The sequence below is a fragment of the Phyllostomus hastatus genome, unplaced genomic scaffold (genome assembly GCF_019186645.2).
Source record: "Phyllostomus hastatus isolate PE091 unplaced genomic scaffold, TTU_PhHast_1.1 phas_contig_80, whole genome shotgun sequence".
Taxonomy (NCBI): domain Eukaryota; kingdom Metazoa; phylum Chordata; class Mammalia; order Chiroptera; family Phyllostomidae; genus Phyllostomus; species Phyllostomus hastatus.
In genome coordinates, this window is record NW_025333960.1 from 42,778,785 (window position 1) to 42,798,267 (window position 19,483).

The window sequence follows — 19,483 nt, forward strand, 5'->3', positions numbered from 1 at the left end:
TAGAGACATGTTGTTTCAAATAATCCAGTAAAAAACAATATCATGCTTAATCTTTGTTTACTTCTGAAATGTAAATATGACAGTGCTAAACTCAGCAAAAAATAAAACAAACAAAAAACACACACTAGTGATTTTCTATTCCCAATCAAGTATGTTAGATTAGAAAGACTTTGAGTAGGTCCCACGCTCAGCATTCACAGCATTACAGCATCACCTGCTGTACACGAGACACGGGAGGGTGACGTGGCGTGCCAAAGGTCACCCAACTAAGTTGGGGTGGAAACTGGACAGATTCAAGCTCTGTGAGCATTTATGAGATCACACCATGTGACAATACTATGCAACTATTCTATTAAACTTTTCTCATTTGTTTATGCATTCTTTTAAAGAAATTGTGAACACCAGCAACATAGTGATTCTTTGTGCTCAGTTGGTGTATATGCTGAATGTCAATAAAATATTCATGGAGCTCTGGCTGGTGTGGCTCAGTGGGTTGGGCCTTGTTCCACAAACTGAAAGGTCTCTGGTTCGATTCCTGGTCAGGGCACATGCCAGGGTTCCAGGCTAGGTCCCAGTTGGGAATGTGCAAGAGGCAACCACACATTGATGTTTCTCTCCCTCTCTTTCTCTCTCCCTTCCCCTCTTTCTAAAAATAAATAAATAAAATCTTTCAAAAATAAAATATGAATGGAATATGGCTTCTCTTCTAAAACATTTAACAATTGCATCAAAGAGACAGACGTGTTAACTAACACAATGAGATGTGTTCTATAGTAGATGCATAAGCCAGGAGCAGCAAAAGCACAGCAGAGAGAGCACTTAATGCTGCTGAAATGGGAGGATGTAATGATAGGAACTTACAACCGGGTGAAGTCATTTGAATTGGATTTGAAGAGTGAACAAACTTTTGCCAAACCGAAAAGGAACTGCTAACCAGAGAGAAATGAACAAAACCGATGAAAGACAGAATGACAGAAGACAGAGGAGCCAGGAAGTGATACGGTGTTTTGAGGCGAGGTGACTCCTTGCGGATGCGTGTGAAAGCTTTAGCCCACATCCCGAAGGTCTTCGGATCACGTCCCAAGGAGCTGAGATTGTGTTAACTGTAGAATGACAGCAGCTCAGGGTTTGGGGCATGGAGTTTACTGACTATGTACGTTAGAAAAGAATATCTGTCAATAGAAGATAGAAGGAAGGGGAAACCAATGACAAAGAACCAGGAAGAGCTGTTGCTACAATGCAGCGTGTTGTAGATACAAGCCAGGTCCGGGGCCAGTGCAGGCACAGGAGACCGCTGCCCGACCAGAGTTCCGTCTCAGCGCAACTGATGCGAGCTTACTGTCCATTCCCCCGTGTCCCACTTCGTGACTTGAGATGAACAGGACTTACAGACTGAGCTCAGAGGGGCAGCAGCATGATTGTCATTGGGTCACTCGGTGTGCTTTTAAATCATAGCAGTTATTTTCTAAGAAACCTCAACTATGTAGCCCAGAACACTCAACAGTAGAATTTATAAGAAAGGAATGCTTGTGAATGAACTCTTCTTGGTCCCGATGTAAAGGTCCAAGTAGGCAAGCTGCTCACAGATTTTTTCAGTTAGCAGGAGGAGACAGCCTTGTATGCTTACACTTTATGTGGATTTTCAGTGATTGAATTTGATGTGAATAGATTCTAGAAAGCTCTGGTGACTTACTCCCTTTACTTCAGTCAATTTACCTTGAACTCGCCTGAACCCCACACTACTAAACCAGAGTCAGAGGGAAAGAGGAGAGTAATGGAGTTTTGTCTGGCAGTGTCTGCCACCAGAAACCATGACTCTGAGCTCTGCAGATTGGGAGGGTCATTACGTCTTGAGAGCCATGGCAGAGAACTTCACCAAGAGGCAGCCAGCCAGGGCTCCTGCTGTGTGGCCAGGAGTAGTCGGTGCTGTGACAGGGATGCTGTGACAGTGACAGACAGAACACCCCAGCGCATAGCTGCACCGACTCCCAATATCTGTGTTCTCTGTTCCTCAGAACCTAGTGTGCCTATCTGCCAGTGACAGAGAAGCAGGGACTGGAGTGAGCAGACAGCAAATCTTAATAATGAACCACTTAGATATGGAGACGATGGAGTTAAATGACTTTAGGGGTCTGGCATTGTTCTGTGGTGGGACTAGAGAAACGCAGAGTCACTAACTGACTGCCTTTCCAACTCAGATTGCCCTTTCTTGCTGGGAAATGACTTGCAATGTTTTGTTTCTACAAAAGGGGTGATCAAAAGCCTCCTTCTAGTCTTCTGGTCTTGTAACTGGACAACTCTGTGAAGCGTGTTGTGGCAGGAAGTGCTCTTTCCCCAGGATGCATTTGAGTTATATTGGTGGTTTGCTGTCCTCCCAGCAGGACCTGAGGAAGCATCAGAGCAGCTGGGGACACACCCAGACACCAGCATGGACATCCCACGTGCCAGGGCCGTCCAGCTGCTGGTGGGGGGAGCTCGGAGTCCCTACTCCCTTTCAGTTGATGGCAACAAAGCCTCCACCTTTATAAACATTACTATTTTCATTCATGGAACCTGTTTAATACCTCTAGGGATGACCACTTTTTTTTATTTAACTTATTTCTGCAAGCAGAATTTATCTGACAGAACAAAAATTAAACAACAAAATTGGGGGCAGGTCCATAGTTTAATTGCATCTGTTTATTTTCCTTTTTTATGATGGTATCTCTTATCAATTTCTTTCCTCGTATTCCTGCATCTGTACACTTTGTGGAAAAGTTCTCTTGGACTCAAGAGCACTCATTTTATCCTGAGGTTGTGATGGGATTTGAGAGTAAAACTAAAAGTAGCAGCCCTAACTATCATATATGGAAGACTCCAATCTGAGTACCAGGCACCATCCCTACTGCTTTATATGCTTTGCATTGACTTCTTTAGGAACTCTATAAAGTAAATATTTTATGACACCAATTAGCATTCAAGGAATCAGGAGTTCAGTTAAGTTAATGAGAAAGCCAAAACACGCACCCCAGATTAAGAATCCTGAATCCACTCTGCAGCCTACGCAGCACTCGGCTGTGACCCCAGGTTGATGTGATAAGCAGACTTCTGAAAAAAGGGACACATAAAATGAAAACGTTAAAACATTATATAAAACCATGAAGAGCCCATGCTGAAGAAACGAGTGGCCAGTCTAGAGCAGAACCAGCCTCAGCTCAGCAGAGGGGCCACAGAGTCGCCTCCGAAGCCATGTTTGCGAAGAAAGCACGTTGCATGTTCTTAAACTGTGTTTTTACAGATCGCTAACAAAGAAGTGTTTTCTAAAGACTTTGTTCTCACTTCATGTAACATTGAGAAACTATCAATTGTGCTTATTAATGAATACAATTGTACCCATGCTCATTATTAATTTGGAGTACGTTTTGGAGGCTCGTAGAGACTATGGAGGCCTAAAACTCCCTTCCCTGTAAAAAAGTCCAGAAACCCCTTTTCTATGTGAGTGATGTTTTCATTATATGACTTTGGACATTTTTGCTTGTGCATGCCCGAATTTTCTTGTCTCTTTCTTTCCTTTGAAGAATGCCTGTTCAAAGGGTTAGGTCAGCATGTCCTGGAACACAGCTATTTCATCTAAATTATTTAGTAGTTATAAAAATAAAGGCAATTATGAGAGCTGCCTTTCCTTATAGATAACCCAAGAAGTTTGGTTTGAAAATCTGACCTTCAATGACAGCTCTGCCTCTTGAAGGTCCAGAGAGGATAGGAAACGACTCACAATAGATCACAGACGAATTCACCCTCACGGCTCCCGGCAAGCACCCAGCAGGCCGTCTTCCCCTGCAGGACCCCAGGCTTCCTCCCCAAAGTGCCCGCGATCCAGCTAGGCCCCTCCTCCTACCACTGTTGTTGCGTGATATCCACACTGGGTTCAAGGATAGAGCTTCAGATTTCATTCTTTTCTGTGCTCGCCATGAACTGTGAGTCCTTCGGGGAGAAATATTTCTCTAAATCTCCTTTTGCATCTGTAAAATAACAATAATAAAACCACCCTATCTCTATAAAAGGGCTAAAGGAGGTAACGTATATAAAACTTCTTCCACTAAAAGAAAATAAATGAAACGCAAATATCCACATGCACCAGGGACACAATCTGATTTGAGAGTTTTCTTTTAAAAAGCAACTCAGTGTTTTGAATCGTCTTAGTCGGGTGGGGGAGAGCAGTGTGCTCTGTGGCACGAGGAAGCATCGCCTGAGGTTCCCTGCCCTCCCCCACTGTAGGTTTCCGTTGAGTCCCACCCAGACGCCTCCCCCAATACGTCAGGATTCATCCCTGCAGCAACTTACCACAGCGCTCCTAAAGAAACGCCGAAACCTTGTGCTGCATCCAGATTCGTGCAGGGTGTTTTTTACATTGTAGAAAACTATGTGACATCGAGTTTACAGTTTTAATGACTTTTAACTATAGAGGTCTGTGGCATTAAGTGCATTTACCTTTTTGTGCAACAGTTACCACCCTCCATGTCCAGAGCCTTTTCATCTTCCCCGACCAAAATTTTGTGCTCACCAAATACTAACTTCCCATTCATTCCTCCCTCCCCCTAGCCCCTGGTAAGGACCCATGGTATATATTTTAATTTATCAGCAGCATGGAGGAAAATTATGCTAACTGCTATAACAAATAATGGCTAATGTTATTTGATTCTGCCCTGGCTGGTGTGGCTCAGTGGAATGAGTGCTGGCCTGTGAACCAAAGGGTTGCTGGTTCGATTCCCAGTCAGGGCACATGCCTGGGTTGTGGGCCAGATCCCCAGAAGGGGATGCCTGACAGGCAATCACATATTAATGTTTCTCTCCCTCTATTCCAGGGGTGTCAAACTCATTTTCACTGGAGGCCATATCAGCCTCGGGGTTACCTTCAAAGGGCCGAATGTAATTTCAACTCCTTAACAGTTAAGGAGCAGTTACATTTACACAGTCCTAAAATTATTTCGGCCCTTCGAAGGCAACCTCGAGGCTGATGTGGCCCCCAGTGAAAATGAGTTTGACACCCCTGCTCTATTTCTTCCTCCCTTCCCCTCTCTCTAAACATAAATAAATAAAATCTTTTAAGAAATGCTACTTGATCCCATAAAGTAGAAAAAGGATGTTCGTGATTGAAGACAGTTCTTCCTCCAGCTCTCCTCCAGGATTCCCGCAAACTCTGACTCCTCCGTCATGAGTTTACGGCCTCCAGGTCACCAGACCTGCCTGTCTGAAGGGCACAGCTGGAGGAAGAGAACCTGGAGGGAACCGTGCTGGGTGGGGCAAAAGTAGGTTTGCAGCTCCACCCATCCATGCATTCATTGGTTGATTCCTGTCTGTGCTCTGACCCCGGATCCACCCCGCAACCTTGGAGTGTCAGGATGACATTCTAACCAACTGAGAACTGAGATACCTGGCAAGGGCTACAGAGTTTATTCTTGTATTATTAATTATTAATTACTGTAGCATTTTCCAAACGAACAGCCCTAAACCTCCTTCTGCCCACCCTGTGTGTGTGGCTTTTCCAGGCCAGCCTTTGCATCAGCACACGTTGCACACGGCCTCACTGTGAGACCCAGCCGCACGGCCTCGTGTGGGCTCCGCTCGTGAGGAAGAAGACCTGGGTGAGGGCGAGCCCGCCAGCCTCTGCCGCAGTCGTCAGAGTGTCGGCAGAGTGAACGTACGCGTGCCCAGGGGTCACCCTGTGTTCCCTTAAACTCCGTTTTCATTTCTCTCTCTTTCAGCCTCGTTTGCCGGGAAAATATAAGTTTCATTCTAAATATCTCCCAATCCCAAATAAAATCAAATGGCAAAATTAAAGTCTACATAAAATCCCACTGAGATGTTAAGAGATACTGTCTAGAAGTAGAAACTTTAAGGAACTGTAGAGTAACTTAAACAGATTCCCTTCTTCTCCCATTCAATCAAGTATATGAGGCCGATGAGGGTGTAAATGTCTAAAATCACGTGTGTCCTTAAAGAATATTTTAGTAGTTTTCCTTTCTCATAGATCGGCATCCATGTCCATAGGGTTTGTTTTCTCTTCATATGCATTTTAAATCCCACCATGGTCAGCAGATTGATTTATTGGTTTGGAAGCACTGAGGAAGTTTTTAGTTGAGAATGCATTGGACACAAGCAGATGTGGCTTGAAGAACACGGCAAGGACCCGTGTTGCTTCTGTGCAGGGAGGCGTCTGCCTCCTAGTACTAACTGCTGTTAACGTCACCGCGGGAGCTTGTGCTCCATAAACACCAGCACTTGGCATCTGCCATTTCCTTTTGTGCGGTGAAAGGGAATACAGAAATGCATTTGTCTAGTTGGCGATACTCACGGAGACGGGTTTGTAGAGTAATTGAAAATCGGTCATTAGCTGGAAGACTGTGATAGGCATGTTCCTGTCTACATCCCAGATGCCTCTCCTCATTTTCATAGCTCTTTGTCACGAGATTCTAAATTCTAAATTTTAAAGTGTCAAAGGAACGACTTTAGTTTGTAAGTTTCACGGAACTGGCGCAAACTCGAACCCCGCGGTAACCCCTCAGCCTTTTCTCTGTAGGCCCTCCAGGTGGTTTATCTCCCATAGTAAGTCTCACAGGTCATGAATCATGCCCCAGAGTCAACAGTAAAGGAGGAAGCAGCCTTTGTTCCACCTCACTACTCTTGCACATTAATGACAATTTTGGCTAAAAGTATTGATGTTGGAATAATCTTTCCCTGCAACTCTGATTTCCCAGGGAACGAGCACTGAATACGACCCAGCCCGGGTCCCTTCAGCTCACCGTGGGAAACCTGAAGCCAGAAGCCATGTACACCTTCCGCGTCGTGGCCTACAACGAGTGGGGGCCCGGGGAGAGCTCGCAGCCCGTCAAGGTGGCCACTCAGCCCGAGTGTGAGTATGACAGGTGAAAGGCCGCGTTTAGGACGTGTTTGTTTTTGTTGGCAAGACCCTTGAATGCATTCATAGAAATTTCTTAAGAAAACGGATGGAAGATTCTTGAAGCAGTGTATGTAACTTGAGGATTTTAAAGGTAAGATAACTTCTTTAAAAAATGGCCTTCTCACTTAGGCTATGTCTTCATAATGGCAAATTAACAACTCTAAAGGCCGGATCCGTCCATACAGTCTACATGTTTACTTTCTAAGTAAGTGCTTGGCTTGCTCTCCCTGCCAGTACCCATCCTCCACATTGGGTTTCAGCCCCCTCCCCTGATTTTTCAGATTTTCCAGGTTTTTCTGCGAGAACGTAACATCAGAGGCAAAAGAACAATGGCATAGGACTTCTAAGTGCAGGGACTTAATAAAGAACTTACACATGCCCCGAGCACCCTCCAGAAGCCTCCGAGAGGGAGCCGTGACTCAGAGAATGGAAAGAGATCATCTCTGCTGGGCAGTCGCACGACCCCCTGACTTGGATTGCTGCATTAAGCTACGTGACCACAGAGTAAAGTGGCTGAGGGCTCTTTGACCAAGTTAGAATTCAGCGATTTCTGCCTTTCTAGAGGAACAGCCCCCAGCATGTACACTTGAAAAACACTTCTGCATCTTAGTAGAAACATGTTGCTTTCTACTAAACTCCTAATGTCATTTGAAAAGATTGATTACTGATGAGCAGTTTGCCAGCTTTATTTTATTTACCATTTTAAAAAATCCTTGAAGAAAAGACAGCAGGGGTGCTCAGGTAGAGATGGCATCTGGGTGCTGGTCACATGGCTGCCCTTGGCAAAGTCCCCATTCTTTCTTCCACTTGGTGAAGGCTGGAGAGACAGGATGATAAATTGTTGCGGGCGGCAGGGTGGAAGAGGAATGGGCTGGTGGTACAAGTCTCAGAAATATTGGCCTCACAGAAGTAAAACTTCAGGTGGCATCTTTACAGGCACAATAATGTACAGGTTCAGACAGTCTGTAGAAAATGCACTTTCCCAGGCAGGACCAGCTAAATAATTTGCAGGGCCCAGATGCTACATCAGGACATTAAGCCACGTTCCATGGATGACTCTTCTGAACTGGGGGCCTCATGCGACTTCTCTGGTCCTGTCCCCGTGAAGCTGGTCCCGCTTGCAGGCTTCCCTTCTGAAGAACGTTTTGTTTTGTGGCTGTTCGGTTTGAAATCACCAGGTAATGTCAATTTCCATTTCACAGTGACTGCTTTAAAACAGTATTTGAGCCATCAGTTTCTTTACTGACTTACTCTTCATAGATTATATATATATATATATAATCAATAACTTAAAACATTTGTTCTTTTTAATCTATAAAGTGGAATAAAAACAAATTAGGTCAGAATATATATTTTCAAAAATCATGTATGCCACGCCGTATACAGACTGACCAGTTTCAAAACCCATAAAAAAACTCTCTAAAGAAAACTCTCGTTCGATTTTCTAATGTAGAACTTAAACTTAAAAGCATGTTCACCTTCAAAAGCTCCAGCTCCTGTGGACGATCCGAGTTCTTCATTTCCTATTCTTAACGGTGTCCCTAGAACTGCTTTCGTGTGCTTGCTTTTCAGGCTGACTGGCCATGACTGCACTTCTGATAGAAAATCCTAGGTAGTCAGCTTCACTTTTTAAGGCTGGGCAATGTTATTTTTTCTTTTATCAATGCCAGTGTCTCTAAATATCCAGTTTGAGAAATCAATTTCCACTGTTTTTTAAAAAACTCATTTTATGCCAACTTTCCAAGACAAAGGACAAGAAAATATTTTCTATTTTGACACTAATTACAGTGTCTTCTTTAGTACACACACACACAAATGCTTAGGATACAGTATTTGCTGCTGTTTTTAGTATTATTGACTTAAAAAATCAGTCAGTAGTTATTTGTATCACACAACATTATAAAATAAAAAAAGATATCAATCATTATCAGTACACTTAATGAACATCTATTATGTTCCTAACGCTGTTCCACGCTATCTGAGGCACATTAGAAAAAGCATATGTGTGTAACAGTGTAAAAGTATTTAATGGATACCAGAAGCTTCTTGGGGAAGCAAATATTCTAAAGCTATAGCAGTCACAAGACAACTAAAGGAAACTGGTAAGAGATTGTCTGCCAGTTGAGTCACAGATTAGCTGTGGGCCGCTTACCTGTGATGGCTGAGGCATAGCATCTAATTACTTTTTCATGCCTAAATCCTATCACGCCCACCTCCTCAAATAAGTGTTGTGTTGCAAAGACAGCTGGCCTGGTCCTTTCTGCAGCAGCCATTGCTGCTCATTCAGAAAGCAGGGTGGGAACCTGTGCAGAGGACCCCCCTGGGCGTGGGCCTCAAAGTTAGCATAAGCCAGCATGAGACACAAAATCAAAACTACGTGCCTGGCTGAATGAGAAATATGGGGCTTGTTGGCATAGTTGTCTCATGTAAGGTATCTTTCCTCCAGAAGATGAAAATGGGGGACCCTTCTGCTTCAGAACCATGAAGGAGCCTCAAATTTTTTTTCACTAAGGGCAGTGATAACGGACTTGGAATGCGAATGTACTCTCGGCCTTTCCCGGCAGCGCTGTGGCACTACATCACCTCCGCCCGTACCCCGGTGTGCGGAGTGAGGGCTCTTTCCTTGGCAGGCCATTTGTTGTTCCTCTGCGCAGTGACCGGGTTCTATATTGTTGACAGTTGCCATTGGAAAATTCTCCTGAGTAAAAAGGTAGATGGGAACAGTTCAGCCTAAACAGTACGTTTGGAATACCCTGTACGTGTTCAAGACAGCCAACTCCTTCAGTTCATTTCAATTAAGAGTACTGTGCAGCTCCTTTGTTGTCTTATTACAGACATTCGGGTAAATAAATAATATGATCATGACTAATAGGTTCTGCATGTGTATTTTATCTTCTGTTGTTAACACAAAGTGCCATTTTGGTGATTTAAAAATTTTTCTAGCATAAGGAACACTTCATCTTCTCCAAGCCTGCTCAGTAAGGCACAGATTGCGGAGGGAGACAGAACACTCTGGACATCCAGGGTCTATTTCCTGTGGTCCCTCCCCTTTTCTCTTCCCCCTCTCTCTTTTCCTCCCTCCCCCTTCCCCAACTGGTTCCCGTTCCCACCTAGAACTCTCTCCTCTTCCTTTAAGCTCTTCTTTTTGTATTTTTAGAGAAAATGCAAAGGCTGATTTTGTTCTTTGGCTAGAATATCAGAATTTAGAGGCAAGGGGGGAGGGGGCCCGTGTCCATCATTATTTCTCTCCCTGACAAAATGATCTTGTCTATTGAAAACGGCTCTCATCTGGGTCTGCATTTGTGGCTCCTTTCATCGCTGCTCTTCCAAATGTGATGTAGTAATTGTACACCAAAATTACATAGCTTCACACAAATCGAATTCAAGTTTTCCATATTATTCGAAAATATCAACTCTATTATGAAAGCTACATTCTCAAGGAATAAACACTGATGGAAAATATGTCTGAAATATAAATCAGCCAGCAACTCTTTCCAAAAGTGCATACATTTTATAATAATCATTTAAAGAGATCAACAGCCTAAGATCCAGTTTATGAAATAATCGCCCAGAATAGCACGGCTTGATTTATAGAAAGGTTTGTGTTCCCTGATTGTATCTTCCTTTTGCTAAACCCTTGCTCTTTCCCCCGCCTTTATGGAGTATAATTTCTCCACTGTATTGTCAGCAGGATTTAAGTCTCTGCCTGCTTAAGACTTGTCTAATCTCTTCGTACCACATGTGGAGAATTTTTGAATTATTATTAGGGATCCTTTAAGATGCCATTACGACAGTTTAATCGGGAACGATAAAAATGGACTGCATACTGGCTGGAGGCTGGCGTTAGAATGGGAAGCCTATTTACTAGACCACAACCCCATTATCCACAAAACCCTTTTATATTTCAGTTGTAAGTAATATTCTTTGTCCATTATATTCTTTGCCCTGAAAAGATGAGTGAAAGCAACCCCTAGGTCCGGTGACTTTAGAATACATTAGCCAGAGGAATAGGCATGTGTACTGCTCTCCTCGTGTCTAGGGTTTTGTATTAAAATTCTGACAGTGCCTTACTTGATGGTGGTTATGGAGAGAGCTGAGATGTCCCTGAATATTGTCTCCAAAAATTACTACCTGTATCTTAGGGCAAGTTTCTTAATCCTTGAGACCTCCGTTTTCTCAATTATAAATTGGAGATATTGTTTACTCTTCCTCCTCCCAGGATCTGAAGATGAAGTGTGATGAGAAGGAAGCCCTTGAGTCTTACTTGGCATCTTGTAGGCACTCAGTAGAAGGTCCCTGCCCCTAACAGGATCACATAGAAGCATGATTCCAACTGCCCTGCACTTGCAACAAAGTGGTGGCTTAGTAGGACAATCACCAAGGTAATTAGGCTAATATAATCCCTTCTTGACAGTTTGGAACTGGCTTGGTTGTAATTTTACACACACACACACATACACACATATATATAATCTTTCCAGAAGGTATCCAGCTATGTAATATGAAAAACAGAGACATTTACTGAAGAAGATTTAAGATGCAAGAAACACTGTATGTAAGACAATGACACTTCAGTCCCCTTTAAAGCAGGCACCTTGGGACCTCACACAATTCTCCCAGTCGCCATCAGCTGCCCTGTCATATTTTCCTGAATCTCATCAACAGTCTCAAATCTCTCCCCTTTCAAAGGTGATTTTAGTTTTGGGAAAAGCCAGAAGTCACAGGGTGCCAAATCTGGGCTGTAGTGAGGCTGAGTCACCTGGGTGATTTGATGTTTCACCAAAAAACTGTATGAGATGAGATGCATGAGCAGATGCATTGTCGTGATGAAATCGCCAATCACCAGTTGCCCATAGGCGTGGCCTTCTGAATCATCTGAATAGTTTCCATGGAGGAATGCTCAAGCTTGATGCAAAATTTGATGCAGATTCATTGCTGTACTTACTCAGTCATTTTGACTGTGACAGCCACACAGTACTCATGCTCACTCAACAGCGTCTACTGGTCCACTGACTGGCACAGTGAAGTTGTCATTGTTCACACATGTGCATTCAGTCCACTCTCCTTGCTGCTAGGTTATATCGATGTCATGCAAACCTATACTGTTATATTAACAATAGATGGGCTTTTTCTGTACAGGCTATTTTATTTATATATATAAACAACTTCCCCCCTCATTATCTTCTCCCTATCATTTAGCAGGCTATTATACACTGGGTTGTCTTCTAATTTATTTTACCTAATGTACATCTTCATATCCCTAACTAAATTTTGAAGTCTTATAATCAGGAAACATTCTGTCCTATAAAATGTGTCACAGCATTGCCATTTTATGAATAGCTGGTTGGTTAGAAGATGCTGGTTGAGTCTGATTTGCACTATAATGTGTGGCAGAACCATTAAGTATAAGTTGTAGTTATTTCACTGTGATTCGATAAGTTAAGCACACCAAATAATTTATAGTTCTGTCCAGATTATTTCTTTTAGCACTTGAACTAATTTCCAATTATTACCTGTACTGCATGGTGATTTGAGTGAATATCTGCGGTGGCTGTTGTGGCAAAGTTGACCATGAACCCATCAGCAATGGGCCAGGTGTTTAGCACATGGCTTTAGATTGATGGTAGAAAGAAGTAAAGATAAGCACAGACACTCCACCTTTTTGGGTAGCATAGAATGCTGATGCAATTTTAAAAGTCTCTCATTGCACAACATGTTTTCTGGCATTACAAAAACAAGATGTGAGAAGCAGTGCAGGCTTATTCACTCAGGCCTATGAATGAATGAAGAAAATAAGGAGAGAAATTAAAAGCTAGTAGTTTAACTTCCTTGGCGACAGAAGGCTTAAGGAACCCACTTGGGCTTAATGGTCAATTAGATGAGGTATTATGTCTTTTACAACAGCATATGTTAGTGGAAGAATTAAAGGGAGACTTGGAAGGATGAATTGTTTAATCACTGTTAGAAGAGTTCCGAGCAAATGTGACTATAATTCATTTGTTCATTCAAAATAATTATTTTATGCTAAGCTCTGGATCTTCACTGTTTTTTAGTATAACAGTAAGCCACATGTGTCCATTTAAAGTTGTATGCCAAAGTAAAATTAAATTTAAAATTTAGTTTTTCAAGCATACTAGATACATTTCAGCTGATAAATAGCACTTAAAACAAATATGTATAAAAAACTAAATGATTACTTCTGTAGTCTTATTAGCCACATGTCAAAAGTTCATGTGTGAGTAACGGCTACCATTTCAGACCACACAGAAAGCGTTTCCGTTAGTGTAGACAGTTTGGTTGAACAGAACTGATCTAGTCACTGTGCTAGTAAATGAAGGTACAGAGCGAGTCAGACATTGTTCTGACTCTCAAGATCTAGTGGAAACTAAATAGAACTCACTTTAAAAAAACATTGAACAGATTGGTCTCTGAGAATGCTGAAATGTTTTTTAGTCATTGAAACAATATAAAATATTTATTTTTAAAAGACCAGAGAATCTAAATCTGATCATATTCTGTGGTTAGTTACTTAAAGTTCCTTAAATATTTCTCAAGTTAAAAAAATTAACATATCTTTCAAAACAAAATTAAAGATAAAGGCCAAAGGTTATGTGTTGCTTTGGTTACATAGTGGTACAACACAAGTTCAATTGGTTCCTAAAAATATTCTGTTGTCTTATTGTTATTCTCTTTTGTTTCAAGCACAAAGCATAATTCAGGCTTCTTCCAGTGGTATGACCAAACATCCAGAGAAGCTGTATGTTTGGTGAGAAATATATAGAGCAAAACCAAATAAAATTGAAACCTATATAACTTCTTTAACTGATGTCACCCCAATAAATTGAGTAAAAATATTTTATTTTATTTTTTCTAATAACTATGTTCACATTTATTTAAAATCACTTTCACTAATCTTTTAAAAATGTACTTTCTATTATATTTTTCCATTACCATTTAGTCCTCTTATACCCTTCTCCCCCCAGCAATCACCACACTGTTGTCCATAAAAAATTATTTTAAAAGAAAGAATAAAAGCAAATTATTTCTCACTGATATTAGGTAGTACTGAGAAAGAGGACATGACATTGTAATGATTGAAGTTTTCGGGAAGTATGGTGATCTAGCCAGGTATAAAAAGGTACCCTAAGTAGTTTTGGTCTGAGTTTAAATGCCTAGTTTGGTTATGTATCAAATTTCTAAAAACAGTGAAAGTAGGTTGCTTGCTAAACTAACTTAGAGCAAAAGAGAGCTTGAGCATCTTGAAGGATATTGTCATCCTGCTGGGGCCACCGAGGAAAGCTACTCTGGAGATAAAACAGCTGAGCTGAGCTGTTCTATGGGGCTCTTCCAGGTGTATCTTACTTTCCAGGAAGCTGGGGAGTATTACTAATGCATAAAGACAGAAAGAGAATAGGGCAGTTTGATCACATGTGTATTTATACATTTTCTCATCTTGAGAGCCCTTTTCTTACCTTTGCAATCCACAAGCATTTATTGAGCACCTACTATGTGTCAAGCCTTCCATCAGTTGCTGGGCATAGAAAGTATAATAAGATGGGCAGGATAATGTCAAAACATTAGGAATGAAGTGTGTGGTGAAAATATATCTGGAAGATAAATTTTTCTGAATTGTACTGTAGGATCATATTTATTTCTTCTTTATTTTAACCTAAAGTTAGGAGTACAGAGTACTGATACATAATTTAATGCATTTGTGTTTTAGTATGAAGTATGATAGTGTATTTTAAAAAGTATCTCATCAAGAAATTGATAGTTGACCAACCTGCTGTAATACCCTACCGAAATTAAGTAAAACTCATTTCATTATTTTATCAATTCTTTTAACTGCATGTTACATTCTATCTGCTGCAACATAGAGTAAATTTCATATGCCACACAAAAAAACAATAATGTGACTTTAATTATTGCTCTCTAACTCCAGTGTTCCTTCATTATTATATTGTTTTAATAAAAGTTTCATTTGTAATTTGTAAGACTATATCTAGGGGAGAAAAACAGGCAGTGTTCCCTGTTCTACGAAAACTCTTTTCTGATGGGCACTGAGGCTGCTTCCAGCACTTGGCTATTGTAAATAGCACTGCTGTACACATCAGGGTGCACAGGTTCTTTTGAATTGGCATTTCAGGATTCTTAGGGTATGATCCTAGCAGTGGAATTGCTTGGTCAAAAGGCAGTTCCATATTTGTTTTTCTGAGGAATTTCCTACTGTTTTCTACAGTGGCTGCACCATTCTGCATTCCCACCCACAATGCACTAGGGTTCCCTTTTCTCCACAACCTGGCCAGCACTTGTTGTTTGTTGATTTGTTCTTGAGGGCCATTCTGAACTGTGTGAGCTGGTATATAATTGTGGTTTGAATTTGCATCTCTCTGATGGCTAGTGATGCTGAGCATCCTTCCATATGTCTCTGGCTCCTCTATATGTCCTCCTTGGGGAAGTGTCTGTTCAGGTCATGACAACATGGATGGAATGGGAGAATATCATGCTAAGTGAAATAAGCCACGAGGTGAAAGACAAATACCATATGATCTCACCTGTAAGAGGAATATAATTAACAAAACAAACAATTGAGCAAACTAGAACCAGAGGCATAGAAACAAGGAACATACTAATAGTCACCATGGAAACAAGGAACAGACTGACAGTGACCAGAGGGGAGCGAGGAGGGGGAAAGGGTAGACAGAAGGGCAAGAAACATGTATGAAAGTATGAATGGCCAATGGACATGGACAACAGGGAGCAGATTGACCGTTGGATCAGGGGGTGGACTGGGTGGAGGAGGGAAAACTGAGGCAACTGTAATAGAACTTAAATAAAATATTCAATAATAAAAAAAAGAAAACTCTTTTCTGTCAAAGCCCAAACTTCCCACCATGGGAAGCCCCAGACCACCTGTAATATAGGTGTTGAGCTGGGCCAGAATTTAAGATCTCGGAACACTTGGCAGGTACGGGGAACTGCCATGAGTTGAAATGGAAAGATTTTAAGTTGATAACACACATTTACTGCCTCAGATCATGGCTGTTAAAATCGGACTCAAGAGGTGACCATCAGTATCTGAGAGGAAATGATAATGAATTTTAATGAGGTTTTTATCAACTGAAAGTCAAATGGTGGAACTCATAGAACATGATAACATGGTCAGTGCAAGTGACCTGTCCATTACCTCCTTACTGAAACCTACAGTTGGTGTTCCAGATCTTCCAAATGGAAGGAGAGGAAAATGAAAATATCTTACGGGGATGTCACAAAGCTTAAGAGAAAATCTGTAGGATGGAACTCAAAAGTACACTCTCAACTGATTATCCTGAGGATTGAGTAAGGTAATTAGTATAAAATAGTTTGCTCTCTGGAACATGGTCAGCCTCAAACAATGCTAACTCTCACAATTGTGCATTCTTCCAATGCTGGATTCTAATTATTCCTCCTGCAGTACTATTCCTTAATACTGCCTATGATTTGTTCCTTTCCATTTCTTTGCTCTTCATGTGTTTGAAATTCTCTTCTTTAGGCTATTCTTAAAATTCTTCTATTTCTACTTTAAGATTTTATTTAAGATTTCTAAGAGCAGAAAGCCTACTTTGGCTAATTTACCACCTGGATCAATCTGTTAGCCTGCACAAATTCATTTTTCACTTTTCAAATTCTGAACCTTATCTTGTCATTCATTCATTCAACAAATATTATTTGTGTGTCCCCAGTGGGCTACCCTGTATTTCTCAGCACTGAGAATTTAGCAGTAAAAAAGACAAAGTACTTATCCTTGTGGGTATTATATTCTAGTGACAGAAAGGCACAATAAACAAAAACAAAGCATGCAGAAGAATAAAGTAGCTTAAGGGAACATAGAATGAGGAGGAAAAAGATGATTGATTATACAAGGGAAAATCAGAAAAGTCTTCAGGAAGAAGGGGCATTTCACGGGACCTCTGAATGAATTTTGGAGGGATGTCAACAAAGATATTGGGTGGAAACATTTCAGGCCAAGCAAACAGCAATGCCCAGACCCTGGAGAAAAAGAGCAAAAGAAAGACCCATGTTCTGCAGGAAATTGGAGGGGGGCAGGTGTGCAAACCTGAATCAACAGGCAGCAACGCCCAGCTGTGAAAACCCTGGAACCCACGCTAAGGAACGTTTATCCAGTCTCAGTGTGGAGGCATCTACACAGGAGAGGGTGACATAGTCCAATCTTCATTTTCAAAGGTGAAGCAATTAAACAACAGAGAAAGCTAATGTGGTTTATTCAAGAGCTGTTTGTAGCTCAAGTTTTGGTAAACACTGTGGAGGTGTTGAGGACTGGTAGCTTTGGGAGATGGGGCAGGACTGGCTGCTGGATGTGGGATGGGAAAAAAGACTGGAGTCACATTTACTCTTTAATTTTAGGCCTCAGAAACGAGGTGAATTGTGGGACCATTGCTGAGGTCAGAAACTGAGTCAGGAGCTGTCTTGGAGGGAGTATGGTGGGGGGGTTGCACGGGGGGACAAATCAAGGATTATTTTTTTGACATGTTAGGTTTGACTGTTAAGTAGATTTGGGTTTTATTTATTCAGTTAGAGTGTGAACTTACATAAAGAGCCCAATATTTTGAATATAAGAATGAAAGCAAATGCCACATACTGCTAGTCCAATGACTGATGCAATGCTGTATTTAGCTTCTAATAGCGTCAAACTGAGCTGTTGCTGGAAAACATGGAAAATGCTCCGTGTTGTAAACTGTAAAACATCTGTGCCCTGCACGCCCCTAATGCACACACTGCAGGTATATGCCCAGTGCCATGCACAGAAAACACTCACTGAAGTATTAATCACAGAGGAGTCTCCTTCTTAGAAAGCCGCCAGGCAGGCCAGGAAGTGTAATTTGACGTGGCTAACACCCGAAAGGAGAACGGATCCAAGGCAGCCTCAGATCTGCAGCCCAGGCTTCCAGCTACCAAGATTTTCCAACGAACCCTTCTAAAACGGGCAAATTAGTGCCAGAACCAGCTTGGTTTCCGGTATCCCATGTTCATTAAACAGGAAGTTGAATTCTAATGGGGTGTCTACACAGGGATGATCCAGAGTGTGAACCACCTGATGGCTCTGCGATGCACCAGAATTTGATCAGTGGAAGCCCAGTTCAGGCCTAAGCAAAGGCCACAGAATTAAGGAGGAGTTTGCCTTTGGACTTGGAACATCCCTTTTCTTTATGTTTTCTCTGTTTTGGGGTCTTGTATCTGCCATTCACTAAGGGCACCCAGAAGCCATGCATTGTCTGAAAAATAATGTTGAATCCATGAAGTTCCTTTGAGACTGTTGATTCAAATCACTGAATTTTAAAGTGAATGAACTTGGAGCTCAGAGAGCTTCAGGCCAGTCACAGGATGGGATAGTGCACTGGTGGGTGCCCCAGGCCGTCATCTAGTCTCCTAGTTTAGGGTTGTTCATGTGTCTCTTCCACTGTTTTAATGAGGACACCTATCACATGGGTTTAATTCTAATCCAGTATGCCTCCATCTTATTTTAATTAAAGGCAAAGATCTCTCTGAGCACCTATAAATGTTGGGGGTAGACTATTTAAACCAGTACCTATACTGCCCTACAGATCACACATATTGTTAAAGTAAGATGACAGGTACTCAGGTTCAGCACTGAGCAAACTATGAAATTTAATAATGATAATAAATACATATTTATTTACTTATAATTAAGAAGTTATCCTTTTCATTTTAAAATAATTTCAGTCATTGTTGCTCAAACAGGGAGGTATTAAGAAAAAGCCCTAATGCCCTTAAAAATATATTTGATATGCTTCTCCCTTCTTTCTCTCTTTGAAATTCCATTGCTGGCTCGAGGACTGCAGGATGTAGTGCTTTCTGAATGTTAAGGATCACCAGCTGCTTAGGTGACCCTAAGGGAACTAACAAGTGGAGGAATCCTCTGTGTAACCAAGTCTGCAGATGCTGCCAGTGAGAGCCGTAACTGACACTGACCACGCGCTCCGATTTTTGCTGTTTGACCTTCAGTTGATAAAAACCCCATAATCACTTCCTCCTGGACATGGATGGCAACATCCTGACTTTGATTTTAACAGCTACAACCTGAAGCAGTAGTGCCATGGCATCACCTTAAATTCTTTCAACTTCAGCCCAGAGCAATCCCCTGTACCTGTCAAATATCCTGTGAGCAAGAAATACGGCTCCACCCAGCTCCTACCTTAGCTGTGACACAATTAGATGGGACAAAACTAACAGTGTCAGGGCTGGGATTCGAACCTAGCATAACATTTCTGTCACGATGCTAAAGTATGAGTGCACATATGTGTGTGTCCGTGTATGTCCAAACTCAGGTTGACCTTGATTATTTCAGGGAAATGGGAAAATAATTAATTGAAAGTTAACTACATTGCAACCATTATTTAATGAGTTAAAATTCTTTTTATTTTAGAAAAACATAGTCATGACAGTGTAAGGCTTTAAAATATCTTAATATTATTGAGCTTAAGCCAGCAAGTGAGTTATGCAACCCATTTTGTTGAGAACATG

At 41.5% G+C, this 19,483-nt stretch overlaps 1 protein-coding gene across 1 annotated transcript in view; it reads left to right on the plus strand.

Moving 5' to 3' along the window:
• DCC (DCC netrin 1 receptor) overlaps positions 1-19,483 on the plus strand; it is a 668,131-nt gene that overhangs the window by 368,248 nt on the left and 280,400 nt on the right. Inside the window, exon 10 of the mRNA XM_045849638.1 lies at positions 6,738-6,892. Within this exon, the coding sequence (XP_045705594.1) occupies positions 6,738-6,892 (155 nt within the window). The remainder of the gene's footprint in view (positions 1-6,737; positions 6,893-19,483) is intronic.